At 46.3% G+C, this 24,183-nt stretch overlaps 1 protein-coding gene across 5 annotated transcripts in view; it reads right to left on the reverse strand.

Annotated features, from left to right (window-relative positions):
• Positions 1-24,183, reverse strand: part of PTK2 (protein tyrosine kinase 2) — a 235,689-nt gene that overhangs the window by 88,164 nt on the left and 123,342 nt on the right. For all 5 annotated transcript variants that reach the window (XM_057735053.1, XM_057735052.1, XM_057735051.1 and 2 more), the window contains 5 exons: positions 14,668-14,722; positions 10,218-10,358; positions 9,610-9,687; positions 5,791-5,898; positions 4,032-4,149 (listed from right to left, as the gene is read on the reverse strand). In XM_057735053.1, coding sequence (XP_057591036.1) covers positions 4,032-4,149; positions 5,791-5,898; positions 9,610-9,687; positions 10,218-10,358; positions 14,668-14,722 — 500 coding nt within the window. The remainder of the gene's footprint in view (positions 1-4,031; positions 4,150-5,790; positions 5,899-9,609; positions 9,688-10,217; positions 10,359-14,667; positions 14,723-24,183) is intronic.

A 24,183-nucleotide genomic window follows, 5' to 3' on the forward strand; every position in this document is an offset into this window, starting at 1 on the left:
ACTGTCTGCAGGTGCAGACCATATAAAAGGTACTGCCCATCAAAACCAAGTGCTAACGGATAAACTGATGAAAGATGTTCTTCCCAGGAGACTCTAGAAGATGAAGAATTTCTCTTAATCAAAGCCAACATTCTTTACCAAAGACTGAACATACTGCGGCAACATCAAACCTGTGCAGGGAACACACAGAAATCCCAAGGAAACAAACCCACAGGCTGTGTAGCTGCCAGAGGAACCGGGACACCAGGGCAGCCAAGGGGCCCAGTGGCCTCAGAGCCGTAGCCCCCACGATGGTGGCCGACTCCCCCGTGACGGCTGGGCTCCAGCCAGCGCATCACAAGGAAGCTCAGGACTCTGCTCAGTGGCTGGGGAGACACGCCCCCCACCCCTGTGTTAGTGAACCAGGAAGCACAGAGGCCCCTGGCTTAATCTCTTATCTGAACGAATCTGGTGGTGAACCCGTCCCACCAGTCCCCTCGCTCCCCAGGCCACAGGTTACCCTTGTCTGGGTCTCCCGTCCCCTCTCCTGGTCCCGTGAGACTGCCTGCTGTATGGCCCCGAACTTAGCACGATGCCTTCACACTTTCCATCCCTTGAAAGATGCTCCTCCTTCCAGCGGAAGTACCATCCCTCAACCTTTGAAAGCTCAGTTCAAGCTCAGCCTCCTCAAAGAAGCCCTTCCTGGAACACCCCGAGTGGCCCTGGATGGCCCTCCTGTGCTGCTGCTGCTTTAACAGAGCGATTGCCACGTACCAGACGACTCTGAAGGTCAGACTCTACCCACCCACAGGCTGCTCCCCACCCCTGCCCCGCAGAGGACCTGGCACTCAGAAGGCTCTCAGACCACGACTTGTAAATGAAGAACTAAATCAGCCTTGGACCCCAAGTGAGAAACGTTCTGAACTGCTGTTTATTCACCTATAAAACAGAGATCATCACGCCTGACTTGTAGGGAGAGCTGTGAGGCTTAAATAACACAGATTATGCACATAGCCACTGCATGATACCCAACACATCGCAGAAACTTCATCCAAATTTCCTCAATTTCAAGCAAAATAATCACATTATACCATGAAGACCAAACTTACAATTATTGGAAAATTCTATGTGTAGTTGATTACCCCATGAATGCTACCACCACCATCTTACCCACACTTACAATACTGTCAATCATATGGACTTTCAAATGACATGTCAGTGTGATTTCTAGCTGCCTTACACTCTCTGTTGAAATTTCTACTTCCTTGGAGAGGAAAAGGAACCAGATTATGAAATATTTGGTTAAGACAGCCTTCATAAGAAGCTGGGTAGGAGTAGGAAGAAGGCGGAAAACGAGGTGATTAACAACTGCAGGAGCTTAGCGAGTGAATCTTCAGGAAGCAAGAAAGTAAGAGAATACCGAGGAAAACGGCCACGGCCACTCTGAGCAGCAGCACCGTGAAACCCCTCGATACTCATTAGCTAAAATGCCCAACTCGAGCAGCTGATTTTTGACGTTGCTTTACTGTAAGGTGAATGAATAACAAGCTTTCTCGTGCCATTCATGTGGTCTCTTACTTCTCTGAATAAACTCCTTAGGAATAAGCATGCATCTTTGTATTAACCCACATTTTGGTAAATTAGGATGAAATTAAAAAAATATTTACTAAAAAAGCAGACGGGCAACATGGCACACGTAACATTTTCCACAGGATACTATATGTGAGGCAACTTCCCCAAAGCGCCCAGTGATAAGGGCTAAAGGTCACACAGTGACTCTGGTGGAACCTGGTTCAGGGCGCTGGATTTGCGACTTAGTTTTCCGCCCCAACAATACCACCTTTAAAAGCACTTTCTAAATTCAAAGTAATTGTGGATCCCAGAGCTAAAAAAGCATGCCCAGGCACAGCAGGCCTCACGTGGAGAACTTCCGCATCACTTAGAACAGTTACACTCACAAACACATAAAAGTTCCTTACCACTAAGCAGTTTCTAGTCTAGAGCGGACAGGTGGGTGCATATGTAATTGTTAAAGTATGTATCAGGAAAACAGTATATTAGAGTTGTAGAAACAATGTTTTATTTGAAATTTAAAAAAAACTAAAACATGCATATGTGCTCTCGTCCAAGTATTTCCGATTACGATCCTTAAAAAACATCTGACTTAAAATATTTCAATCAGGCAACATCACTTCACTTCAGGTACCTATTATAAAACAGTCATGTAATAAATACATATGCTGAGATTTAGAATAATGTAAAGAAATCATCAGGCTTAATTAACTCTATAAAGACAACATAAAATTAGTAACAACCAATGCCCCACTAGGTTTTTATGAGAAGCATTTTCATTTATGCTGTTTTCATATGAATGAAGAATTTAATGCATCTCATTTCATGAGATTTGATATCAAAATGTTTCTCCCTAGAGGGGAAAAAAAAAATCAATTAACAACCAACACAGGAAGACGTTAAAGCTTCAAGCATTTAATGTCTAATGTCTGAATGTTACTGTTTTGTTTACCAACAAATTGATGGAGAACATTTTTGTAAATTAGGATGAAATAAAAAGTATTTACGAAAAAGCAGACAGCCGATGTGGCACGTGTAACATTTTTCATAGAATACTGTATGTGAAGCAACTTTCCCAAAACATTTGAATAATGCTTGAAAGGTATATATACCCCCATTTAAAGCACAGAATGAAAACTCAAGAGCTCATGGATGCAAAAATTTTAACTGGAAGTAGCCTTTAGATTTATCTAAAAGCAACTTCATTAGTATATTTCACATAAAGAAAGCTATGATAAATACTATATTTTAGGAAAAAAAATAAATGAATAGGCTTTACTGGTCTGATCATAGTGAGAAAACATTTTTGCTAGGTTATCCACGTCCTGGAATTCATGCACTTCCTGGTCTTTTGGCTCACAGCTTTAGATACTGTTTTCGGAGTACAACATCCTGACACTAAGTTTTAAACAGAGGTTCCAGTGATGGCTCCACTCTCCACCCCCACCTGCTGTGAGAGCTGAACACTCAAGCGCTAGGCAGCCAGGGCTCTCTGCTGTGTCTACACTAGGGCTTCAGGGCTTTGTCATCTGCTTCTCTTGTCTCCACGTCTGCTTTACCACTCGCACATCTCTCAATCTCCCCAACTCCCTCCTCTGATCGTCCTTCCCACAGAGGGGAGTGCTGGCGGGGTCCTGTGTCTATCTGCTGTGAGCTGGCTGCCTGATAGGGACCACACTACAAAGCAGGGACCATTCTTCTTTTACGGACGAGGGGTCTCCAAGCCAGGGCTCATCCAGGCTACCAAGATCACCATGAAACTAGCAGCAGCATTGAAATAGCAACACAAGTCTGTGACACTGTACGTGCCAGCACAGCCCTGCGCCACCGACACACATGAGGCCACCCCCTCTCCCAACACACACACAGAAGACAGGTACCCCTCTTCGTGCCTTACGGGGTAGAACTGAGGCACAGAAAGTTAAGTACTTTGCAGATGGCATGCACTCATGATTTGAACCCCATACAATTCCAAAGCCCAGCTGTCTCCTGCTTTATTTCAGAAATCCAAATCCTCTGAAACACCCCATCTTACTGCCTTGCAAACGGAGGAAGAGACACAGCCCTGCTCCCATTAGGCAGCCAGCCCCATCACGCTTAGACTAAGCTTGTTCTCTGATTGCTCTAAGCTTTTGAGATCTATAAGAAAAAAGAGGAGACTTTATTTATCATGAGTTACAGGGACTTTTTAAAAAACCCAGAACCTAATCCCAAAAGTTTATTTAAAAATACTAATGGTAACCTAGAAAACTGTAAGTATGTTGCTCAAAACACAAGGGTCTAAACACAAACCAGTTTTCTTTAAGCTCTGTCCAAGGCCAGCTCTGAGGCTGTGAGCTGGATCACTCCCCCAGATTCACTGGGCTGAACGATTCGTTCACTCTTCACTTTCACAGAGGGGTGGAAAAGGAGGACTACAGGCCATGGGGGTGAGCTCGGCTGACGACTCAGAGGGAGCACTGGGACAGAGGAGAGCTCACCTTTCTGGGGCCTGATGATGAAAGAGTGCGTGGCCCCGTGCACCAGCCGGCAGTAGCCGTCTATCAGGTCGGCCATATTCTCGGCGATGGTCAGGGACGGTGCCGTCACCGTCAGAGGCTGGATAGGGGAGAAGACCCAGAAAGAGCCGTTATTGTTCTTTCCAATAATCAAAGGGACAGCTGCGCTATGACATCAGATCTCTAGATACACTTGAACACAGAGAAGAGTGGGAGCGAGACAAGATTTGTCATAAGGTTTGAGTGAAAAAGGAAGTCTGATATTTAAGGATGTTATTCCTAGAATATGTGACAGAAGGCAAACCCAGACAAAAAAAGAAGTCACTTAAACCGAGACTCACTTTCTAGAACAAAAAGAGGTAAAAAACACTTTCTTTCAGAATGTCTGGTCCCTTAGGCACACTCTAATTAAGAAAGGAATTTAGAAAATTAGTAAGTTGAAGTATGGCTTATTTTAGAAACTAGATAAATGTGGAGTAAATTTTTATCAACCATCAATCATAATTTTTCTAACAGTAAAGAAAATTAGTGGAATTTCATTATTTTGAGCATGCATAGCATATTCTGCCTAAGCGTTTAGAAACCACTCTTTTCGATGTAAAATATACAATTATGATAAATTTCCTAACGCTTATCATTAAATGTTACCCAGGAGATAATCAAAGCTGTATTTTACTCATGTAGTCTTCATAACCTCCTTCTAGAAGAACGACTTATCTCACCTGAGTTATCCTAAGTATGATTTGGGGGTAGCAAACAGAAAGGAGGACAGCCTGAAAATCATGGTGCAAACAAGAAATCACTGAGATATTGTCAGGAAATTTCAATTTGCAATACAGTTTCAGTATTTCAGGGCATCGTTAGTTTAATTCTGAGACTCAAATGCACTGCCTAGAGCCTAAAAATGCCATGATCCTCAGGCAGTAGCAGCAAGAACACATAAGGCGCACCAAAAACAAACCACCTCGGCAGGCGCTGCAGCAGAGCAGAGCCCAGGTGTGCGTGGGGGACCAGCTGAGCTCCTGGAACGGGCTTCACCCATGAGCAAATCTGCGTGCCGCCAGGTTGTGCAGACTCTTCAGTGTGTGCGTATTCTCTGTCCGGCTTTTGGAACAGTCCTCTTGTGCCGTATTTGCCAAGTGTCCCTTTCTTGCGCCAGGCCTGCCTCTACCTTCCCACCACGTGCTCATTAGGAACAGGCTCTGGGACTGCCCGGGATGAACTCCACCGCTACCAGCTACTAGGGCCGTGGCCGCCATCCTGTGCTCGGTTCCCTCAGCTACAGGCTGGGGAAAACCGAGGTATCTCACAGGGCCTCGTCCGCCGGCTTCTGGGTTAAGGGTCGGATGGTGGGCGACACATGTGGCAGAAAGGATCGGCTGCTGTGGCTGTGGCTGTCGTCCTAATTATCACCCCCAGAGAACGTCACAGACAACTCAGGCTGGGAGACAACACAGTAACAGAGTTTATAGGATTTACACAATCCTAAGAGGCTGATTTCCTTAGTAACTCATGACAGCCTTCCAGCACCCGCACAATAAGGCTCCATTGACTTCTGAACCTGTTTCCTGTTCCTAAGGGCATTCGATCAGTGTGATTTGTAACGTACCGCGTATGACGTAGGAGAAAGCTGTGATTCTGCAGACCCTTGAAACCTCGCCTGCACCCTGAAACAACCGCCACCTCTAACACGGCGCTTTCCTGCCGCTTTCCCGGCATGATGCACGTGAGCCCTCCCTACCTCGGGCGCTCCTGCGATCTTCAGCTGCAGCGTCCCTTTCCTGTCCTTGTCTTCGCTGTTTGAATACTGGATGGTCTGCACTTGATTGAAGTCAGCCAGGTGTGTAGGCTTTGGGAAGAAAAGGCAAACACTCTGGACCACGGATGCAAGACTCATGTGAACTATTCTGTACAGTCCTAAGGGTCCCAACCCCACCCATCCTCCTGAGGATGGCTCCCTGGACGGGGTGTCTGGAGAAGACCCAGGGGCCCTTTCTCCCTCTGAGAAGCCGTTGTGGACCTTCATGGTCAGGGATGTGTCTGCTCTCTGCACTCCTGACAGCTGAGGGGCACTCCATCCGCAGGAGCTGCAGGAGTGGTCACCAGGCCCATGGAGTGAAAACACAGGACAGAGAAAGGACAAAGGCAGTCCCTGACCCGACTCACCCGCTGGCCTGGGGGGGGAGGCGTGTGAAATTCTTGCTCTAAGGGAACATCCTGCTCTGCTTCTCAGAGAGACAGACCTGCACCCACTCCCAAGGCACCCTGGGCTAGAACAAGTCTCGGAGGCCTTTTGAAGTTCCAGCGTGTGACGGCGCTAGGGAGACGGCAGGCATCTGAAGGACCCTTCCCACACACACAGGCCATGAGAGACGGTTCCTGTTCCCAAGAGGATAAGCCCTTTTTCTTAAGCAGACAAGATACGCCCACCTGGCTTTCATCCTCGAGGATTTCATGACAGCCATCAGTCTGCATGCGACGATTCCTACACATTTACCCAAAACAATCGACCTGGTTTGGGCCTCTTTCTCTTAGACCCTCACGGGTGTCAGCCTCTCCCTGCCGACTGCCCCGCTCAGCAGATTCGGCCACTGGGACCGAGCCGGAATTACGGTTCAGAAAGTGACTCCCACTCTGCTCCCCTGCACAGGTAAACATCCCTGAAGCACTGCTCTCAGGCTCAGGTGTGCTCTGACAGGCCCTTCTGCCTCCACATGGGACGCCCACAGGCAGTCCTCCATCCTCTGGGCAGCACGCAGCATGGCCCCCACACCGGGTCTCCTCTTGGCCTCTGCCTTCATGGGGTTTCCTCCTCCCTCCCTGGCTATCTTTCCTTTTCCTGGCTTCTCCCCTACTCAACCCACAAAACATTCAAATACCACAGGCCTCTGTGCTGGGCCCTGTTCTTCTGTCCAGCTGTGCACAGCATGCTGGGCAAACAAACACTGTCCAGTCCTGTGGCACAAGTACCATCTCCAGCCCTGAGCTTGGACTCCAATATCCAACTCTCTACGTAACATCCCCATGTGGACGTCGGGGAGAGACCACACACCCAACACAGTCACAGGGACCCCCCTCAAAACACCCCCTCCCCCCAGTCTTCCTCACTTCAGCCACAGCATCACCATGCAACCTCGTTCCTGAGTGGAAATATGAAGGTGTGATTACTGACTCCTCCTCCTCCCCCTCCCCCACAGCCAGCCCAGCTCCCAACACCCGGAATCCGTGTGTTTTCCCTCCACCCCCACGGCCACCACTCCAGCACAAGCCACCGTCTCACATGGTGCTCAGAATCCGTCCTGCACCTGTTCCCACCCAGTGTCCCTTCCCCCATGTTTGTCCTCCTACACAGAAGCCAGGGAGGTGCTTTAAAATGTAAATCTGGTCCTATTACATCCCCTGTGAGAAAGGTACCATGCCGGCCAAAAGGAAACAAACAGCCACCTGATCTGACCTCCGCCTGCCTCTCTGACCTAATTCCCCACCAGGGCTCGTCTTGATGGGATGCGCTCTGGTCTCACTGGGGCAGGGCCATTCCCTGGGGGTTGTTTTCACCTGACCACAGAATGAGGGACAAGAATGAGGACCAGGGCTGCGAGAAGCCATGTAATGGCAGGAAATTCCCACACTGAAAACCTGTCCTGCGTCCTGAATGGCTTTCAAATGTCCTGGTGTTTATTCATATGGGTGAAAAATCTGATTCCAGAACCCAAATCTATTTTAAAACACAAAGTATGTCTTGTGTGGAACCTTCTAGGAACGCAACTTAGGTGTAATGCAGGGAATACTGCACTTTGCCATCTTTGGAACGTTACTGTGAGCTGCTCACCATTTGGGGAAAGGACATCACCGAGGGTGATGCTAGTCTGGTATCTGAACTGCTGGCACAAGGTACACACATGTCACAGAGGAGGCCTGAGGCTCCTTCTAATACACTGGGGACTAAGTGCCATTAAGTCGGTCGTGACACATGAAATGAGAAATACCTCCATTAGTTTCAGTAAATGGTTGTATTAAAATATTTCCATTACTGCCATCTTATAAATTAAAAAAATTTCCAAAGCACAGTAAGAAAGCTGAGTCATGGAAATTATTATATGTAACTTATTTTTTATTTCTTTTTTTAACCCACTGTTTTTCTGCCTCATTCTGACATTATCCCTCAAGGTCGGCCACATAACAAGAATAAATTGTAAAGAAGTACTTAAAGGGAACAGCAGAAGAAAAGGTTAAAAATAACCAAAAAATATTAGAAAAAGAAAATCCGTGAAGATAAAAACAGAAATTAATGAAGATGAAGAGATTAATGCTATAACCCTAATCTCTAACTTTGTCCTTCAAAAACAGCTGAAATAAATAAACCCTTTGCAAATCTATAAAGAAGAGACAAATGCAAACAGACAAGCTTAGGGACTTCCCTGGTGTACAGTGGATAAAACTCTGCACTCCCAATGCAGGGGGCCCGGGTTCGATCCCTGGTTGGAGAACTAGGTCCCACATGCATGCCACAGCTAAGAGCCCACATGCCACAACTAAGAAGCCTGTGTGCTGCAACTAAGACCCACTGCACACTTAGCACCAACTTAATTCTCCTACCACCCCTCTTAGGTAGTTGTAATTATTATTGCCATTGTGCTAATGACGAAACACAAGACGGCTTGTGAAGAAATGGACTCAAAGTCGCAAGGCCAGCACAAGCATGACCCACTGGGAACCCCAGCCGCACACTCCAGAGCCCATCCTCCAGACACGCCACAGGCCCCACCTTGACTCTGCTCTCCTGAGGAAGCTAGGTGGATATTGCCACCTTGTACCATACACGACACTCCACATGGGTCAAGTGTAAAAGGACAAAGAAAACCTTGCAAGAATATGTAAGAGGCTACAAATCAAAGAGAAGACAGATAACGTCACAGAGCTTTCTGAAGAGGTTGTGCCACTTTATACTCTCAGAGTGTATGGAAGGCCCAGCTGTCCCACATGCCTGTCAACACCTGGAATTCAGGTGTTTTTCATCTCAGCCATCCTGGTAGATGTGTAACAGCACCACACTGTGCATTATCTGATGACTCTGAGACTGAACACCTTTTCACCTGTGTTGACTACTTGGATATCCTTTATTGGGTTGGCTGCCCTTTTCTTAGTGATTTGCTGTCATTTTTCATCCTGGAAAGAGCCAGAAGCAGCTGTTTCAAAGGACATGGTGCAAGTATAAACATACTTAAATCAGATGTAGAACTGCACGAAGAAATGAGTACCTAAAACTTCTCCAGGTAAACTGTAACAACCCCATTCAGATCTCACCAACATGTGTGCAAACTGTGTGATTCCCCTCCTTCCCGACTAAAGAATTTCAAAAATTTCAACAGGTCCTAGAGCGCCTCTTCCTTCCATCCCCCAAGCAGTAAACGTGGGGAAATGGCAAAGCTTCACTGCAGAACCACGTCTTCCCCACGAGCACGCACACGTCCTTGCTGGGGCTCCCCTCTGCCCACAGTCCAGCCCAAAAGGAGGCGAGTCCCGCCCAGGCCGCACCTTAGACTTGGCCAAGCACACTTACATTGCAGCCCTTGTCTGTGAGGTAACTGATTCCTTCTTCGGGGCCAATCGCCAGCTCCACTGAAATAATCCAGCTTGACTTGAAGGCGAAACAGGTGATGGCAAAGGTACCAGAAGGAAAAAGAGAGATTTTAGATAAAGAGCAATGGACACACTGAAAGACCAAAGAGGGGTTGGACTAGCTTGCTGCTAGCCTATGTAACCAAACAATACAAAATATTTACAACTTCATGGTGCAGTATCTGCTCAGCCAAAGCCGAGACAGACAGACTGTGCTCGTTCCAGTGGGTCTCAAGTCAATGGTTTCTTTGAAGAGATTATCTGAATAGGTAAACTAGCCCTTTGAGAACAGTTAATCAATGAATCACCGGGCTGGAATTAAAAAAAAAAATCCAATTATGAATATAGGTATGCTATTAAAAAAGGATGGTTTTAGTCTCAGGCTGACACTTTTTTTTGTATTTTTCCCACTGTAAAATGATAAAGTATTCTCAGGTTGTTAAAAATGTGACAAATCAGATTTCAATCACAAATTTAGATATACATGGATAAGAGAAAGCAAAAGAAATCACAGCTAGTCCCCCCCTACTTCCAAGTCCCCATACTTACACCAAGGGCACACTTGAAGCATTCTTTATCAAATCTGTACACTGGGGAGAGGATCTCAAAGAATTTCAAAATACTTTCTTCTCTATTAAGGTTGGCAAACTGTCTAAATGTTTGTTGGATCAATTTTCGTAGTGTTTTGGCCTGCATGATAAAATTACAAACATCTTTTTAGAGTCAACAATGAGTAAAGACTGCAGCAATGATAGCCCACACCAAGGAACATTTCTTCCCCAGCCACCACTTAATACCACCTACGTTCACCAAATATCATATTTACCAGAGCTTTGTTTCTTTTTTTAAAAAAAAAGAGAATTATAGTAAAATACACATAAAATATACCATCTTAACCATTTTAAAGAATACAGTTCAGTGGTACCGAGCTTTATTTCTTAAACATAAACTGGTAAAGCAGTAACTGGCTTATCAGAACATGTGATAATCAGTGAGGCATTAAAAATATAAATGCTCTATTCACGTGTGACCTGGAGTCGGCACAGGGAAGTCGACACACCCTTTCTGAAGGCAATTTGGCAACAGAAACCAAAAACCTTAAAACCACAACCTTTGAGAAACTATTCTTTAGGAATGATGAAAGAACTATGCAAAGAGCCAGCAACAAGGAGGTTCAGTGCAAAAGTGTGTAGAGCACCCTACAATGGGTCACACACACTGCGGTGCGTCTGCTGCCCAATGTTCTAAGACTGCTGTGTGCGTCCCATTTACTGACCTGAAAATCCGTATCACAGTGCTACATGAAAAAACAAGACGAAGCAATCTGTTGTAGTGTAGATGCCTTTAAAAGGAGAGCAAAGAAGACAGGCTCACACTGGCAGGCACGAGCACCAACGCACAAAGACGACCAACCAGCCACGCCTCTCCTCCCTGTGAAGGGAGAGCACAGGCTATCTCTGGTCCCTTTCTGCTCATCTGAGTTTTCTATTTATACACTACGAGCACTTGGATGGAGGAGGGCAACAACCCCACAGTCCACGGTGTGTCAGAGAGAGGAGTGTGGCCTGAGGAGGCCCGCAGGCAAAGGACGTGTGTGGATGGGGTCTAGGGGAGAGGGCTAGAGGATGCAGGCCACGGGAAGCACTCGGGTCCACCCTAGTGAGATGCAAGGACTCGAGTGGCCTGGAGCAGAAATATCATGATCCGATACAGGTTTTAACAAGGATACTCGGGCCGCTGTGCTGTGAACAGTATGAAAGGAGCAGGAGAGACCCAGTAAGATGCCACCAATATAATCCAGGCAAGAAGTGATGGGATCTAGGCACCACTGCACAAGTGTAGAAGCAGAAAGGAGTGAGAAGTAGCCAGATTTCAGATTTATCTTGAAAACATAACCAACAGGATGTACTGACAGGTAAGAGTTACCACTGAACTGAAACGGCCAAGACCGGGAGAAGCAAGGCGGAGGCGGGGTCTTAGAAAATCCGGGGGCCGCCTGAGCCCCGGCGTGAGACACACACAGACAGAAGCAAGGAGGCTGGAGACAGGACCTGGGCTGCTAATCTCAGCAGGTCGGGGGGTGGGGAGCAGGTAAACCAGGAGGGGGCGGCACACTTTGGTGGGTCAGGGCAGGGACAGCCTGCCCGGAGAGGTCTGAAGGTGCCAGTGCCGTCAAAGGATTACTGGGTCTGGGAAACCGCAGTGTCCACAGTCACAGAGGGGCTGCAGTCACTGGAGATGAAGACCAGGGCGGGAGATGAAGACCAGGGCGGGAGATGGCGCAGGCCCAGGTGACCTAGGGACAATGACTTTTATTTCAAAAGCTGGCTCTGCGCCTGCACAGAGAAGGTGTGGAGGAGGGGGAGAACAGAAGCAGAAGGACCAGCCAGACTCGAGCAGCACCCGTGAGCCGCCTGGATGATCCTTGGGATGGTAGGAAAAGCGGGAAATTGACACGACTGAGTTCTGGGGGGAGTACGTGGGCCAACAGAAGGGGCGGGCTCAGTGAAGGTAAGGTCACGTTAATTCTGAACGTGCCTGGGACCCGCAAGTCTCCCGACCTGAACCACTGAGCAGAAAGCTGGATACAGACCCAAGCTCAGGAGGCAGCAGGGCTGGGTCAGAACGTCGCGGTCTTCAGCCGACGTAACTACAGGCACAGGGCCGGATGGCTCCCGCAAGTAAAGTGGCCACAGGAGAGAAGTGTGGGCCAAAGCCTGCACGGCAGGCCAGCAGCTGGTTTTAACCAGGGCTGGGTGCTGACAGGTGAGCCAACTGTGGAACGACAAGCGATCTGAAGAGAATCAGTTATGGTTTTAGATCACAGAAACTAAACTGAGGAGAAGCAAAATGGGTTTAAGCGCAGCAAGGCTTACCTATCAGATATTACCCAGAACGTGAGTGGTCAGCCTTGGATGCTATGTAAATAAAAGTCTGGGAAGCATGGTTTGGGGAAGACCCATCCAAGCACGCGTCCAGGGGCTGAAAAAGGCCACTCCCCACGGCGGAGATGGCATTGAACAGCTGTTCTGACAACAGGCCTGGCTAACACTCTCTGACTCCTGAGCATCAGACCCACACACCTGCACTCACCCACCTGAGCTTTCCAGCTGGATTCCCCAGACATCTGAAACCTGACCACCAAGAGAACCTGTGACTTTCCTCCAAGGCTGTTCTTCCTCATCTCAGCAAATCTCCCAGCTGCTTAGAGACAGAAAGCTAGGTGGTGACCTTGACCTCTCTCGCCCACCTCTCAAAACCCACTGAGCTGCCACATCCTGTAAGTGCTTTTCCAAAAGCCGTGTTCTTTTGTCTAAGCTTCCCACGTACCAGCCCCACTCCTGCTTTGATTTCTGTGATGGTCTCCTGTGGATACAAAATTCTGGTAGAAGAGAGTCTAGTGACAAAAAAGGACATGGAAACATCTGTGATGTGACCCTTACGTGTAGCTAGTTCTTTATTAGGTGTGTGGACATAACTCACACGTAGCAGGTAAATACGCGTATGTGTGAAAATGAAATGCAACACCTCCTGGTCCCTGCGGACCCGCACTCTCCTACCGACCCCTGCCCACAGCGGCTCCCGGCTCCGCTTCTCCTTCCCTCGCGGCTGTCCCCCGACCCCAGCACCCGTGGAATGGGTGTGCATGGGGTCAACTAAACGGCACACCTGACCACTGAACCTGCTGGAAAATTTCTGAGTAAACTGCGTAAATATTTGAAAATAATAACTATGCAGTGTTAGCAGACAGTCTGAGCCACAGCTTTACGTATGTGTCAGCCAGCTGAGTCTGGGGAAACGTGCCAGTCTTCTGCTTGCTGCCCTGCCTGGCCCTCTCCTGGGTTTTACACGTCCCCAGGCTAAGACGCAGGAAGTCACAGTGATGAGCAGCAGCTGCAGGAGCTGCAGGAGGGATCGTATCCATTCCAGGCCAGCGTCCTAGGCACACAGGGTCACGCCCCAGCTCCCCGCCCACCAAGAGCAGGCGCCTGGCCGCAGTGAGTGGCTGAGCTTTCTCGGGTATCTGCTTCAATGTGGCCACCCAGGAGGGCTGAGAGATCCGGCCTGCAGCACCCAGTGCTGGGCACGAACTAGAGAATCCTCGCTGTCTGCGAAGCGCCCCATATTTGCTAAGAAGGATGCCTCAGAAAGCATCCTCAGTTCTTTCCTCCTTTCTCAGTAAGGAAAACATTCCATAAAATCTGACTTCCTAGAATCTCTTGATATTAACCAATACGCTTCCCTGTTTATAGGGTTTCAATATCCACTTTGTGTTTGCCCAGATTAGGAAACAAGGCATCTATCAATGAATGCTAGTTAATTTTAAACCAATTCACACACAGAGAGAAAACTACTCAAAATGAGGCAGTATTACTATGATGAATCATCAGAAACTGCTGCTACTCAACCTTCTGAACCACAAAAATAATTTCAAGTGGCTCTTAAACTTATTCATCCATTTTTTCACTTAAGTAAGATTTACTGAATGTTTCTGTGTGCTTGGGGTTATGCCAAACACAGGGTTTAGAGCAGAGAACGCAGCAGATGTTATCTTTGTCCTCATGGATCTTAAAATACGGTGGAAGCAGGCAGACAAAATGCAAACAGGTAAACATCTATGTAATTAAAATCTGAGAAAGTAAAATTAAAAATTAAGCTCCTGAGCAGCACCCTAAGGAACAGAACGTTCCCGCACGCCCCCTCAGGGAAGCGAGGAGTCTGCGCTGGGAGGAGGCCGAGGCAGAGCTCCAGGAGCGCCGGCCATGGGGACCTCCCGAGGGTCTTCGCACCTTGGCTACACTTACAGCACACACAACCGAGAACTGAAACCATGGTTTTCTGGGAGAAAGCTACACCTTTAAAAACCAAAACCTCCTCACCATCAGGATGACTAGAATAACTGTCAGCTTTACATATGACAACTTTTACACGTAAGGGAGAAAACCTCATACCATGGCTAACACGGTCATCTGAGGACGAGAAAGCAGGCTCTAATTACCTTGACTGAATCCAGTAAACTCCTAGGAAAAAATCGCTTCAAACCAACATCTTTTCTGAAATATAAAAAGAAGTGTATTAACAAATAAAACAATGACATTGTTGCAAGAACACAAAAGCAGTTTTAATCATTTACCCTTTCACACATTGTTCTAAAAGGAAGTAAGTATAATAAAGCTGCAATTTACCAGTAGTCATGGAACAGGTGGGACTTTTCTCTACATCTGTGCAGAAAACATTGATACAAGCTGGTTTAGGTAGATAACCCTTACTGTAAGCAAACTGTACTTTTTCGAACATTGAAGGTTAGCCTTATAAACCTCGATTCCAGCTGGGTAATGCTGCATTTGTATAGAAAGTAGACTGGCCTGATTAGGAAAAGATTTGGGATATACTAGGGAAGTTTAAATATCTTAGATTAATCCTAAAAGTTGACTGTTTTTAAAAATAAACTTTTTAATTAACATTAACCAATGTTTATAATCTCAGTTTCACAGGAGAAACAAAACAAAAAGAGAAATTAAGTAACTGGCCTAAGATCAAAAAGCTGAATGGGTGGAAACATTGGAAATTCCAGTGATTTTCTTTAGATCAAGCTACAAAATCAATCACTAATAACAAGAGCCTCAAAGCATTCTGGCTGAGAAGACAGATGGAAAGAATGGTTCATTCTTATTTCCTACTTTAGGGCTTTGGGTACTAAGCGAGCCAGGCTTTGGGCCACTAGAGGGCAATCGTACGCTAGTAAGATGAAGCCCACAGACCTGAACGATTATCACCAGACTCGTGCAAGGTATAGAAGGAGCAAGAAAGACAAAAGCGATATCTTTTCAGGATTACATAAAAAATAAAACGAATATGAGATATACACAATAAAGCAGGTATGACTTCTTCACCCATAACTATAAGTTGGCAGGCATTACAAATAAAACCATAGGAGACATGTCAGAGTCTATATGGTTGACTCTGTGTCCAAACGCTACAATCCCCTATGCTGTACCCTACTTGTTAGTACCCAAACCCACCACCAACGAAGCCCCCGCCAGCCCTGGCCTCAGCCCTCACTCTCTTCCTCGCGCCGTGGCGATGATGCCCACCACACCTGTACTCACTCCCGCTTCAGCTCCCACGACGTGCTGTTTTCTGGTTTTACTCACCAGCAAGTCCACGTGGCTCCTGGCTTTCCCTTCATTTTCCTAACCCCTTCTGTGTATAACTTCCCTTCCTTATCTTTTTCAGATATGAACAAGAAAAAGTGTCCACCCAAGTCCTTCCACTTCTCACTGCCTCCTAAAAAGACAGGAACTCCACATCTTAAGGGTCTGGGTGCTGACCACCACGGGAAGGAGCAAAACAAGCACATAAAAGATAAACCAACACCTAGAATGTGAGGGGCATCCTTTCTGAGCATTTTCTTCCCAATTTTCCTTTCCAGGCTACCATTTTTATACAGAGAGTCTGCACTGGAACCCTGGCTCTGCCCTAGGATGGATCTGGCTTGACTTAATGCCTGCCAACCACAGGTGACCTACGTGTAACATGCGGATGCTAATTCCTGCTGCAAACAGTGGTGCTGAGGAGGAAACAAGAAGGTGTCCCGTCCCTAGAACTCTAAGGGGGTAGCCTCCCTTCCTCTGTCTGTTGAGTCTGGTCTACACGCCTGACTAGCCGCTGTCGTGAGCAGGGGAGGGTGTGGCCTGCTGTTGCCACGAGAGGAATATGCTGGGGCGGGGGGCAGGTGGGGGGAGGCCCTTCCGGGGCCCGAATCTGAAGTGACAAGGGAAGGATGAGGCACCAGGAAGGGGAAGGCCGGGGGCCTCGGGGGCCTCCCAGGACCTCTGTTTCAGACAAGGAGCCGGAACAGGGCGCATGAGACCTCCTGGTGCGGATCTCTAGGAGGTGGATGGCCACGGAAGTCTCTGAACGGGGGGTGGAGAGACCAGGGCCAGGGATGGCCTCTCCCCCACGGTGAGGCCATCAGCCACCCTTACACAACGCCACTCCACACCCATGTTTCTTAGAGTCAAGTGGAAAGTAGAGAATTTTTCTTTGTGAAAATAAAGCCTATTACTAGGTGTTGCTTTTACTTCCAAGGTGAGGACAACTCCATTTGGGGGGGGGATGGGGGAGCTAAGGCCAGCTAATGTTTAGCAAGTATGCAGCTTAGTTTTTCCAACTACTTTTGAGTCATGAGTTTGTAACATCTGCCCATATGTTAGAACCCTTTAAAATGGGACACATGGCAAGTGAGAAAATAAAAGTGAGGCTGCAGCACACAAAAATCACTGGAAAAATTCCACTCCACCATCACCACCCTCTATACATTTTAATTCTACCAAGAAGCCAGTCTACTAGGCTTGGTAGTGGAGGACGCTGGGAAGCACCTCAGGCTCACGGTTTTAGGGAGAGAGAAGACATCTAGATTCGAGCCCTGTCCAGGAAACCTGGCAAGGCCACGCAGGCTGTCCCACCTTACTCTGAGCCGTGTCGGGCACGGGCTTATGATGAGCTCTCTGATGGGCAGTAGGCTAGCTTTCAGCTTTGTGTGGCATAAACTCACTCGAGCCCAAAGTCTACATAACCGCGAGGTAATATGAACAAAACATTAAACACTACTGATGTACGATAAATAAAATAAAATTACTGGCCTTTATAAATGAGGCAATTCTTTTTTTAAAAAAATTAATTTATTGGCTGCATTTGGGTCTTCGTTGCTACACACAGGCTTTCTCTAGCTGTGGTGAGCAGGGGCTACTCTTCATTGTGGTGCGCGGGCTCCTCATTGTGGTGGCTTTTCTTTTTGCAGAGCACGGGCTCTAGGTGCATGGGCTTCAGTAGTTGCAGCACACGGGCTCAACAGTGGTGGTCCACAGGCTCTAGAGCGCAGGCTCAATAGTTGTGGCACATGGGCTTAGTTGCTCCACGGCATGTGGGATCTTCCTGGACCAGGGCTCAAACCTGTGACCCCTGCATTGGCAGGTGGATTCTTAGCCACTGCGCCACTTAGGAAGTCCTGGCAATTCTTTGCTATATAAATAATTATCAAAGAGTAGATCCTAAATGCACGTAAACTCATTTGACAAAAAACTAGCTTTCCTGAAACACTTCGAATACGGCCAACCTGCAATTCCCAAACCCCAGCATTAGGTTGTCCGATTTCCCAAGTGAACTCAAAGAAACCTTCTTAACCCACGCACAGCTAAGGAGATATTAGCACCAGCTGAGAATGTAGTGTCCACAACAGTAGCCACATGAAGCTACCGACACTTAAATTAGCTAAAATTCAGTTAACAGGCTAGTTCCCAGTTGCAGTGGCTCCACTTCAGATGTTCAGGAGCCCCGGGGGCTAAGGGCCCCCGCACTGGCCGAGCGGACAGGACACTTCACCGCCGAGGAAGCTGCGACAGCAGTGCGAGTTGGCTCCCCAGGGCTTCTCGGGGAGGGTGGTGGGCCCGGCCGCACAGCCCCATGGGGACAACCACAACCGCCCGTGGCTCCCGGTCCGCTCAGCAGCACTACGGATCCTGCAGGAGGGAGCGCAGGGTCAGCCGTGAGCCTGGGCTGCGGCTGCCAGTGCACGGGGAGCAGGCGCGCCTGAATAACTCTCCCTCCGACTCTTCTCTAAGAGACAAATCACTCTGATTTGAAGCTTCAAAGAAAGCAAGCCTGTACTCCGCCACGCCCCACACTTGGCACCACCTTATATACCAGGGGAAGGTCACCGCCCCACGGGCCCTTCCTCGGGTGAGACACCGACAAGACCAGCTGTGCGAGCGCATGACCAGCACCATCAGACAGCACGCCCTCAGAGCCCAGGAATTTACTCACTGAGATGTGAGGTGTCTGGGGCTTAAACTGTACTTGTGACCCATTTTAAGCCAGAATTTTCTTCATTAGTGTTGAACTTACCTCTGTCCATCTAATGAAATGTTCAGTCCCCTGCTGGCTCATGAGGCCGTCCTGCTCTTTCCTGTTAAGCCTCAGAGCTCTGCCTTCCCTCCACGACTGCGTGGTCCTCCTGCTCCCCTCTCACCACGCTCGCCTCGGATGGTCCAGGCAGCAGGAGCTGCTCCCCACGCCGGGGGGAGGAGGCGCCCACCCAGCGGTCCCACCGCCCGCACCAGCTCCCCAATGACCTCTCCAGAGCGCACTCAGGTCCCGCCTTGCTACCCCCAGCCTGCAGCCGTGTCCTGCACACGTGCATTCATGCCCACAAACTCATGACACAGCAGGCTTTGGGAAGCCCAAGGCTAGAATAGCTTTATTTACACATATTAAGCGTATTATCAGCGAATTCTTAGATCAAGGATAAATATGTTTCTCCTTCGGTTCTACTACTGAGAAGATTCAGACCTTGTCTGTTGACTTTAATTAATATTGGGTGGGCCAAAAATTCCTTCCGTTTTTAAGTGAAAATAAAAGACGCATTTTTCATTTCCACCAAGAACTTTATTGAACAACATATTCACTGTTTTGTTCCACTACCTTCCACCATTTCTCAGGCAACTTCATAATTCCATCTTCCGAAAACTTTTTACGTTTTTGAGCTAAGAACTGTACCAGGTGCCTTTTACAGTCTTCCAGGGACTTGGAATTTTTTCCATTAAGAGAATTTTGTAAAGACCAAAATAAATGAAAATCCAAAGGTGCAATGTTTGGTGAATATGGCGGATGAATCAGAACTTCCCAGCCCAGCCGTAACCACAGTTTTTGCCTGGTCATCAAAGAAACATGTGGTCTTGCGTTATCGTGATGGAAGATTATGCACTTTCTTTTGACTAATTCTGGGTGCTTTTCATCAAGTACTGCTTTCAGTTTGTTCTAACAGGGAGCAGTACTTGTTGGAATTGTTTGGTTTTCTGGAAGGAGCTTATGACAGAGGACTCCCTTCCAATCCCACCATATACACATCACCTTCTTTGGATGAAGACTAGCCTTTGATGTGGTTGGTGGTGCTTCATTTCACTTGCCCCACCATGTTTTCTGTTCCATATTATTGTACAGTATACACTTTTCATTGCTTGTCACAATTTGTTTCAAAAATCAGAATGTTTCCTTTATGTTTAAGTAGAGAATCGCATGTGGAAATACGGTCAAGAAGGTTTTTTTCCTTTAACTCATGTGGAACCCAAACATCAAAGCGATTAACATAACCAAGCTGGTGCAAATGATTTTCAGTGCTTGATTTGGATATTCTGAGTACGTCAGCTATCTCCCACATGGCATAATGCTGACTGTTCTCAATTAATGTCTCCGTTTGATCGCTATCAACCTCAACTGGTCTGCCCAGGCGGGGCATCATCCAGCGAGAAACCGCCAGCACGAAACTTCACAAACCACTTCTGACACATCCGGTCAGTCACAGCACCTTCTCCATACACTACACAAATCCTTTTTTGCGTTTCATTTGTATTTTTGCCTTCCTTGAAATAATAAAGCATAATATGCCGAAATGCTGCTTTTTTCCTTCCATCTTCAATATTAAAATGGCTACACAAAAATTCACCAATTTTGATAAGTTTTTTTTTAATGCACGCTATGACAACTGTCACAATCAATCTCACAAAATGGTTTCAAATGAAGTTGAAGACAACGAAGTGCTACTAGAGAAAACCTTATGGAGAAAATCGAACGAACTTTTTGGGCAACCCAATGCTCTGTGGACATGACTCCTCATAGATTTAAAGCCCAGGCAAAAAAGCAACCAAAAACAACTTTAAAATAAAACTATAATGCACGTTTTCATACAGTATCCCTATCTTATCCTCGCCCCCCAAACTCTCAAGAATTGAGTATCATTAAGAATATCACTGAGGTCCTTTAACTTCTAAAATGACACCACGGGGGGGAGAAGGGGAAGCTGGGACAAAGTGAGAGAGTGGCATCGACGTATATACACTACCACATGTAAAATATATAGGGAAGCTGCTGCATAACACAGGGAGATCAACTCGATGATGGGTGATGACTTAGAGGGCCGGGACAGGGAGGGTGGGAAGGAGTCACAGGAAGGAGGGGATATGCTGATATAAGCATAAATACAGCTGATTCACTTTGTTGTACAGCAAAAACCGGCACAACAGTGTAAAACAATTATATTCCAATCAAGAGCTTAAAAAAAAATGACACCTTAAGCCTCTTAAAATAAAAGTTAAAATTCTCTATTTTAATGGAAATTGATGTTTGCTTCTCAATGATCCTCTCCTGCATCCTCAGTAATGAGAAGTTGTCTTCTGGCCAGGTACACCAGGTGATGCTGCCTTCCTCTCCTGGAGCCAGGTGTGGTCACGTGACAGTGTTTCAGGCACTGTCTCTCTCAGGGAAAACACTACCTCCACATGTGTGTCCTTAAAGGGGCTTGGGAGAGAGAGAAAACATCCATCTCTTCCCCCTTGTGACAGGGTAAGGTAGCCCAGCCATCCTAGGCTACCAGGTGGCATCTACGGGTGATGGGTGGCAAGATTCAAGGGGCCTGGCACCCTGGTGATGGGGAACACTGATGGTCTAGCACTTGCTCTGTATGAAAGAGAAATTAGCTTCTATCTTAGTTAAGCCACTGTCAATCAATTCATGCCAAGTCTGTGAGCACCCCCTTCACTGATATATTATTATAGGCAGCTAAAGAAAACACTGGATTATTATTGACACGAAAGACAATTAAAAAATGAAATGAAAACAATGCACAATTAGAATTAACCTCAGGTAATTTTAAATCACAAATTTATTCACTAAAGAAGTATCAATGGAAGACCTAATAAACATCAGCCACTTTGCTAAGTGCTGGAAATACCAGGAGGTCCCTACATCTATACAGCTTACTCTGGTAGAGAAGAGACAGTTACACAAACTACAGTGAAATACATTCAATGCAAAGATGATTAAAAATGAATTTCTGAAAAAAGCAAACCACTTAATAAGGAAATGAGCAGAACTGAAAATTTTGTGATTTATTTAGAGTAATCTCACAGCACAATTCTGCACTTTGCAGAAGAACCACAGTACATAAGACTCTTCCTTCTACAGTGCACATCAGGGACCACAGTTTTAATGCTGTCGTATTAGCTAATTTTGGTTTCATTTGTCATTGCCAGCGATGCAGCTTTTAAGCTTGATAACAAGACATTCTTCTTAACACATCCCATCTGACCCCTGCCTCTGATTTACAGAGACGCTCTTTTAAGCCACCCAAGTGCACTCCAGAGTGCGCCCTGCAGTGTGAGACCCCAGGAGGCCACCTTCCAGGCTGCGGGGCGGCTAGGGATAGGGATTCACTGCCCCGCGTGCTTCCCCTCTGCCTACAGAAAGGGTGCCTTGGTTCTACCAGGGTTGGAAAGACAGAGAAAAAAAAGAATGATTAACTAGAGTTGGTTTAAAGAAAAAATGCAAAAGCTTTTAGATCGTGCTTTTCCCACGCTCCAAAGTTGGGCCTGATTACTTTTTGCAAAATTGAAGATAGTTATTTTGAGATGTGGTAAAGTTGAAGGAGTTTTCTTCAGTACATTATAAATTACAGAGATTGTCCATAAATTTTCTGGTGAAACTGAGCAACTATACGGACTATTGCACAGCTTTTCTCCTTATCAGCAAGGAAAAGCAGAACCCTAAATTGGACTAACAAGGAACAAGTAATATTCTGCATTCATGTATAATTCGTTTCCATACTGAGGAAACATGTACACTTCTAAGTGGCTCTAGGCCACTAGCAAAAACCAGCAGGAAAGGGCAATGCTGAGCCCCAACCCTGGAGACTCTGGCTGCCAGGTCCGGGGGGACGGCTCAGTGTGCTCGGAGCACCACCTCCCAGCCACATCTCGTCCCAGCCCTGGGTGGGCCTCTTCAACAGCTGCAGTGGAAGACAGAACCCAGGAAACAGCACCAAGAAAATATCACGATTAAACTAGAATTGTTAAGGAATGAAGCTACCTTTCAAGAACAAGGTGAAATAAAGAAAATTACAAGGTGACAAAAGCAGAATTTTACCACCAAACATGCATATGAAAGAATTTCTAAATAATATACTCTAAGAAAAAGGGAACTGCTATCAGAAGACAGGCTGAGCTACAACAAAGAATGTTTAACCAACACATCAATACACAAGTAGGTCTACAAGACCCCACCCAACACACCCAAAGTGCTAGAGGTGAAGAGGGCTGACCCGACGCCGCCCACAGGTGGGGATGCTGAGCCTGGACTGAGCCCAGACCTGAGGGAGGCCGAGTTGTGCCATTCACTCCTTGGCTCTTGTCAGATGCCCCCTAGAGCCCCGCTCAGCAGTCTTGGGCCACCAGGCTCTGATTCGAGCCACTTGGGAGTTTCAGTAAGTCAGAGGAACAGCAGACTGAGACAGCCAGCACCCCTAGTCAGTGTCAGATACAGAACACAAAACAGCTGGCATGAAAAGCTTGAAGAAATAAACAGCACAATCACATATGTGAGCAACGGAGGTTACCAGGAATGAAGAGCAGATTACATCACAGGAAATAGAATTTCTGGAAGTGAAAAAATAAGTGGTGAAGTGAAAAACCAAATGGACAGGTTATATCAAGAAGACATTGCTTAAAAGGGAATTAAGAATTTAGAAGTCAAATGTAAAGAAATCACACACAAACTGCCACAAGAGAGAAAAAGAAATGAAAAATACGAAAGATGCTGAGATATAAAGGCTGAAAAAATATCTAGTTGACAATTAAAGGCATAATGGCACATATTTTCCCGATGAAAAACATGGATCCACAGAGTCAGGAAGCACACCTTGTTCCGAGCTGGGCTTAGAACAAGAACCCAAGCCTACGACATGCTGAAGCTAGAAAAGACCAAAAATAAGGAGGTTCTTCAACTTTCTGTACGTTTGAAATTTCTTCATAATAAATGACTGGAGAAAAATGATCTTACACTAGTCCACACAGAAAGCCTCAACAAAAGCCAGAAAAGCTCTTGTCCCAGAGGCCGTACTCTCTGATCATAACACAATTAAGCTAAAAGTTAACTTTAAAAAGTCAAAAAAATCCACACATTTGGAAATGTAAAAATAGAAATAAATCCACAAAACTTTTAGAACAAACATTAGGTCTTGAAACTCAAAACCCCAAAATGAAAATAACTGACAGATTTTACTATGTTAAAAAAGAAAAACTTCTGTATGATGAAAAGCTACATAATCATAGTTAAAAAGACAAATTGGGAGAGAATATATAGAACGAGTATTACAAACCATGGTTTAATATGACAAAGATCTCTTAATATTAATAAGAAAAAAACAAAATAACAGAAAACAGATGAAAAGCACAATTTACAAAAGGAATATAAAATGGCCCCCAAAGGGGAAGGTGTTTAATGTCAATACTAATCAAACTAATGTAAATTTAAAAAGTCATTATTTGTTTATCTGACGGGCAAAAACAAACAAAAAATGGTGACATTGCCTTATATTGCTATTAACTGAATGTCTGCCATTAGGTGGCTCGTTAAATGTAATTTTACACAGTGATTTGAATAATATCCTAATATGTATTTATAT

Source organism: Hippopotamus amphibius, chromosome 5 (genome assembly GCF_030028045.1).
Source record: "Hippopotamus amphibius kiboko isolate mHipAmp2 chromosome 5, mHipAmp2.hap2, whole genome shotgun sequence".
In the NCBI taxonomy this organism is placed as follows: Eukaryota; Metazoa; Chordata; class Mammalia; order Artiodactyla; family Hippopotamidae; genus Hippopotamus; species Hippopotamus amphibius.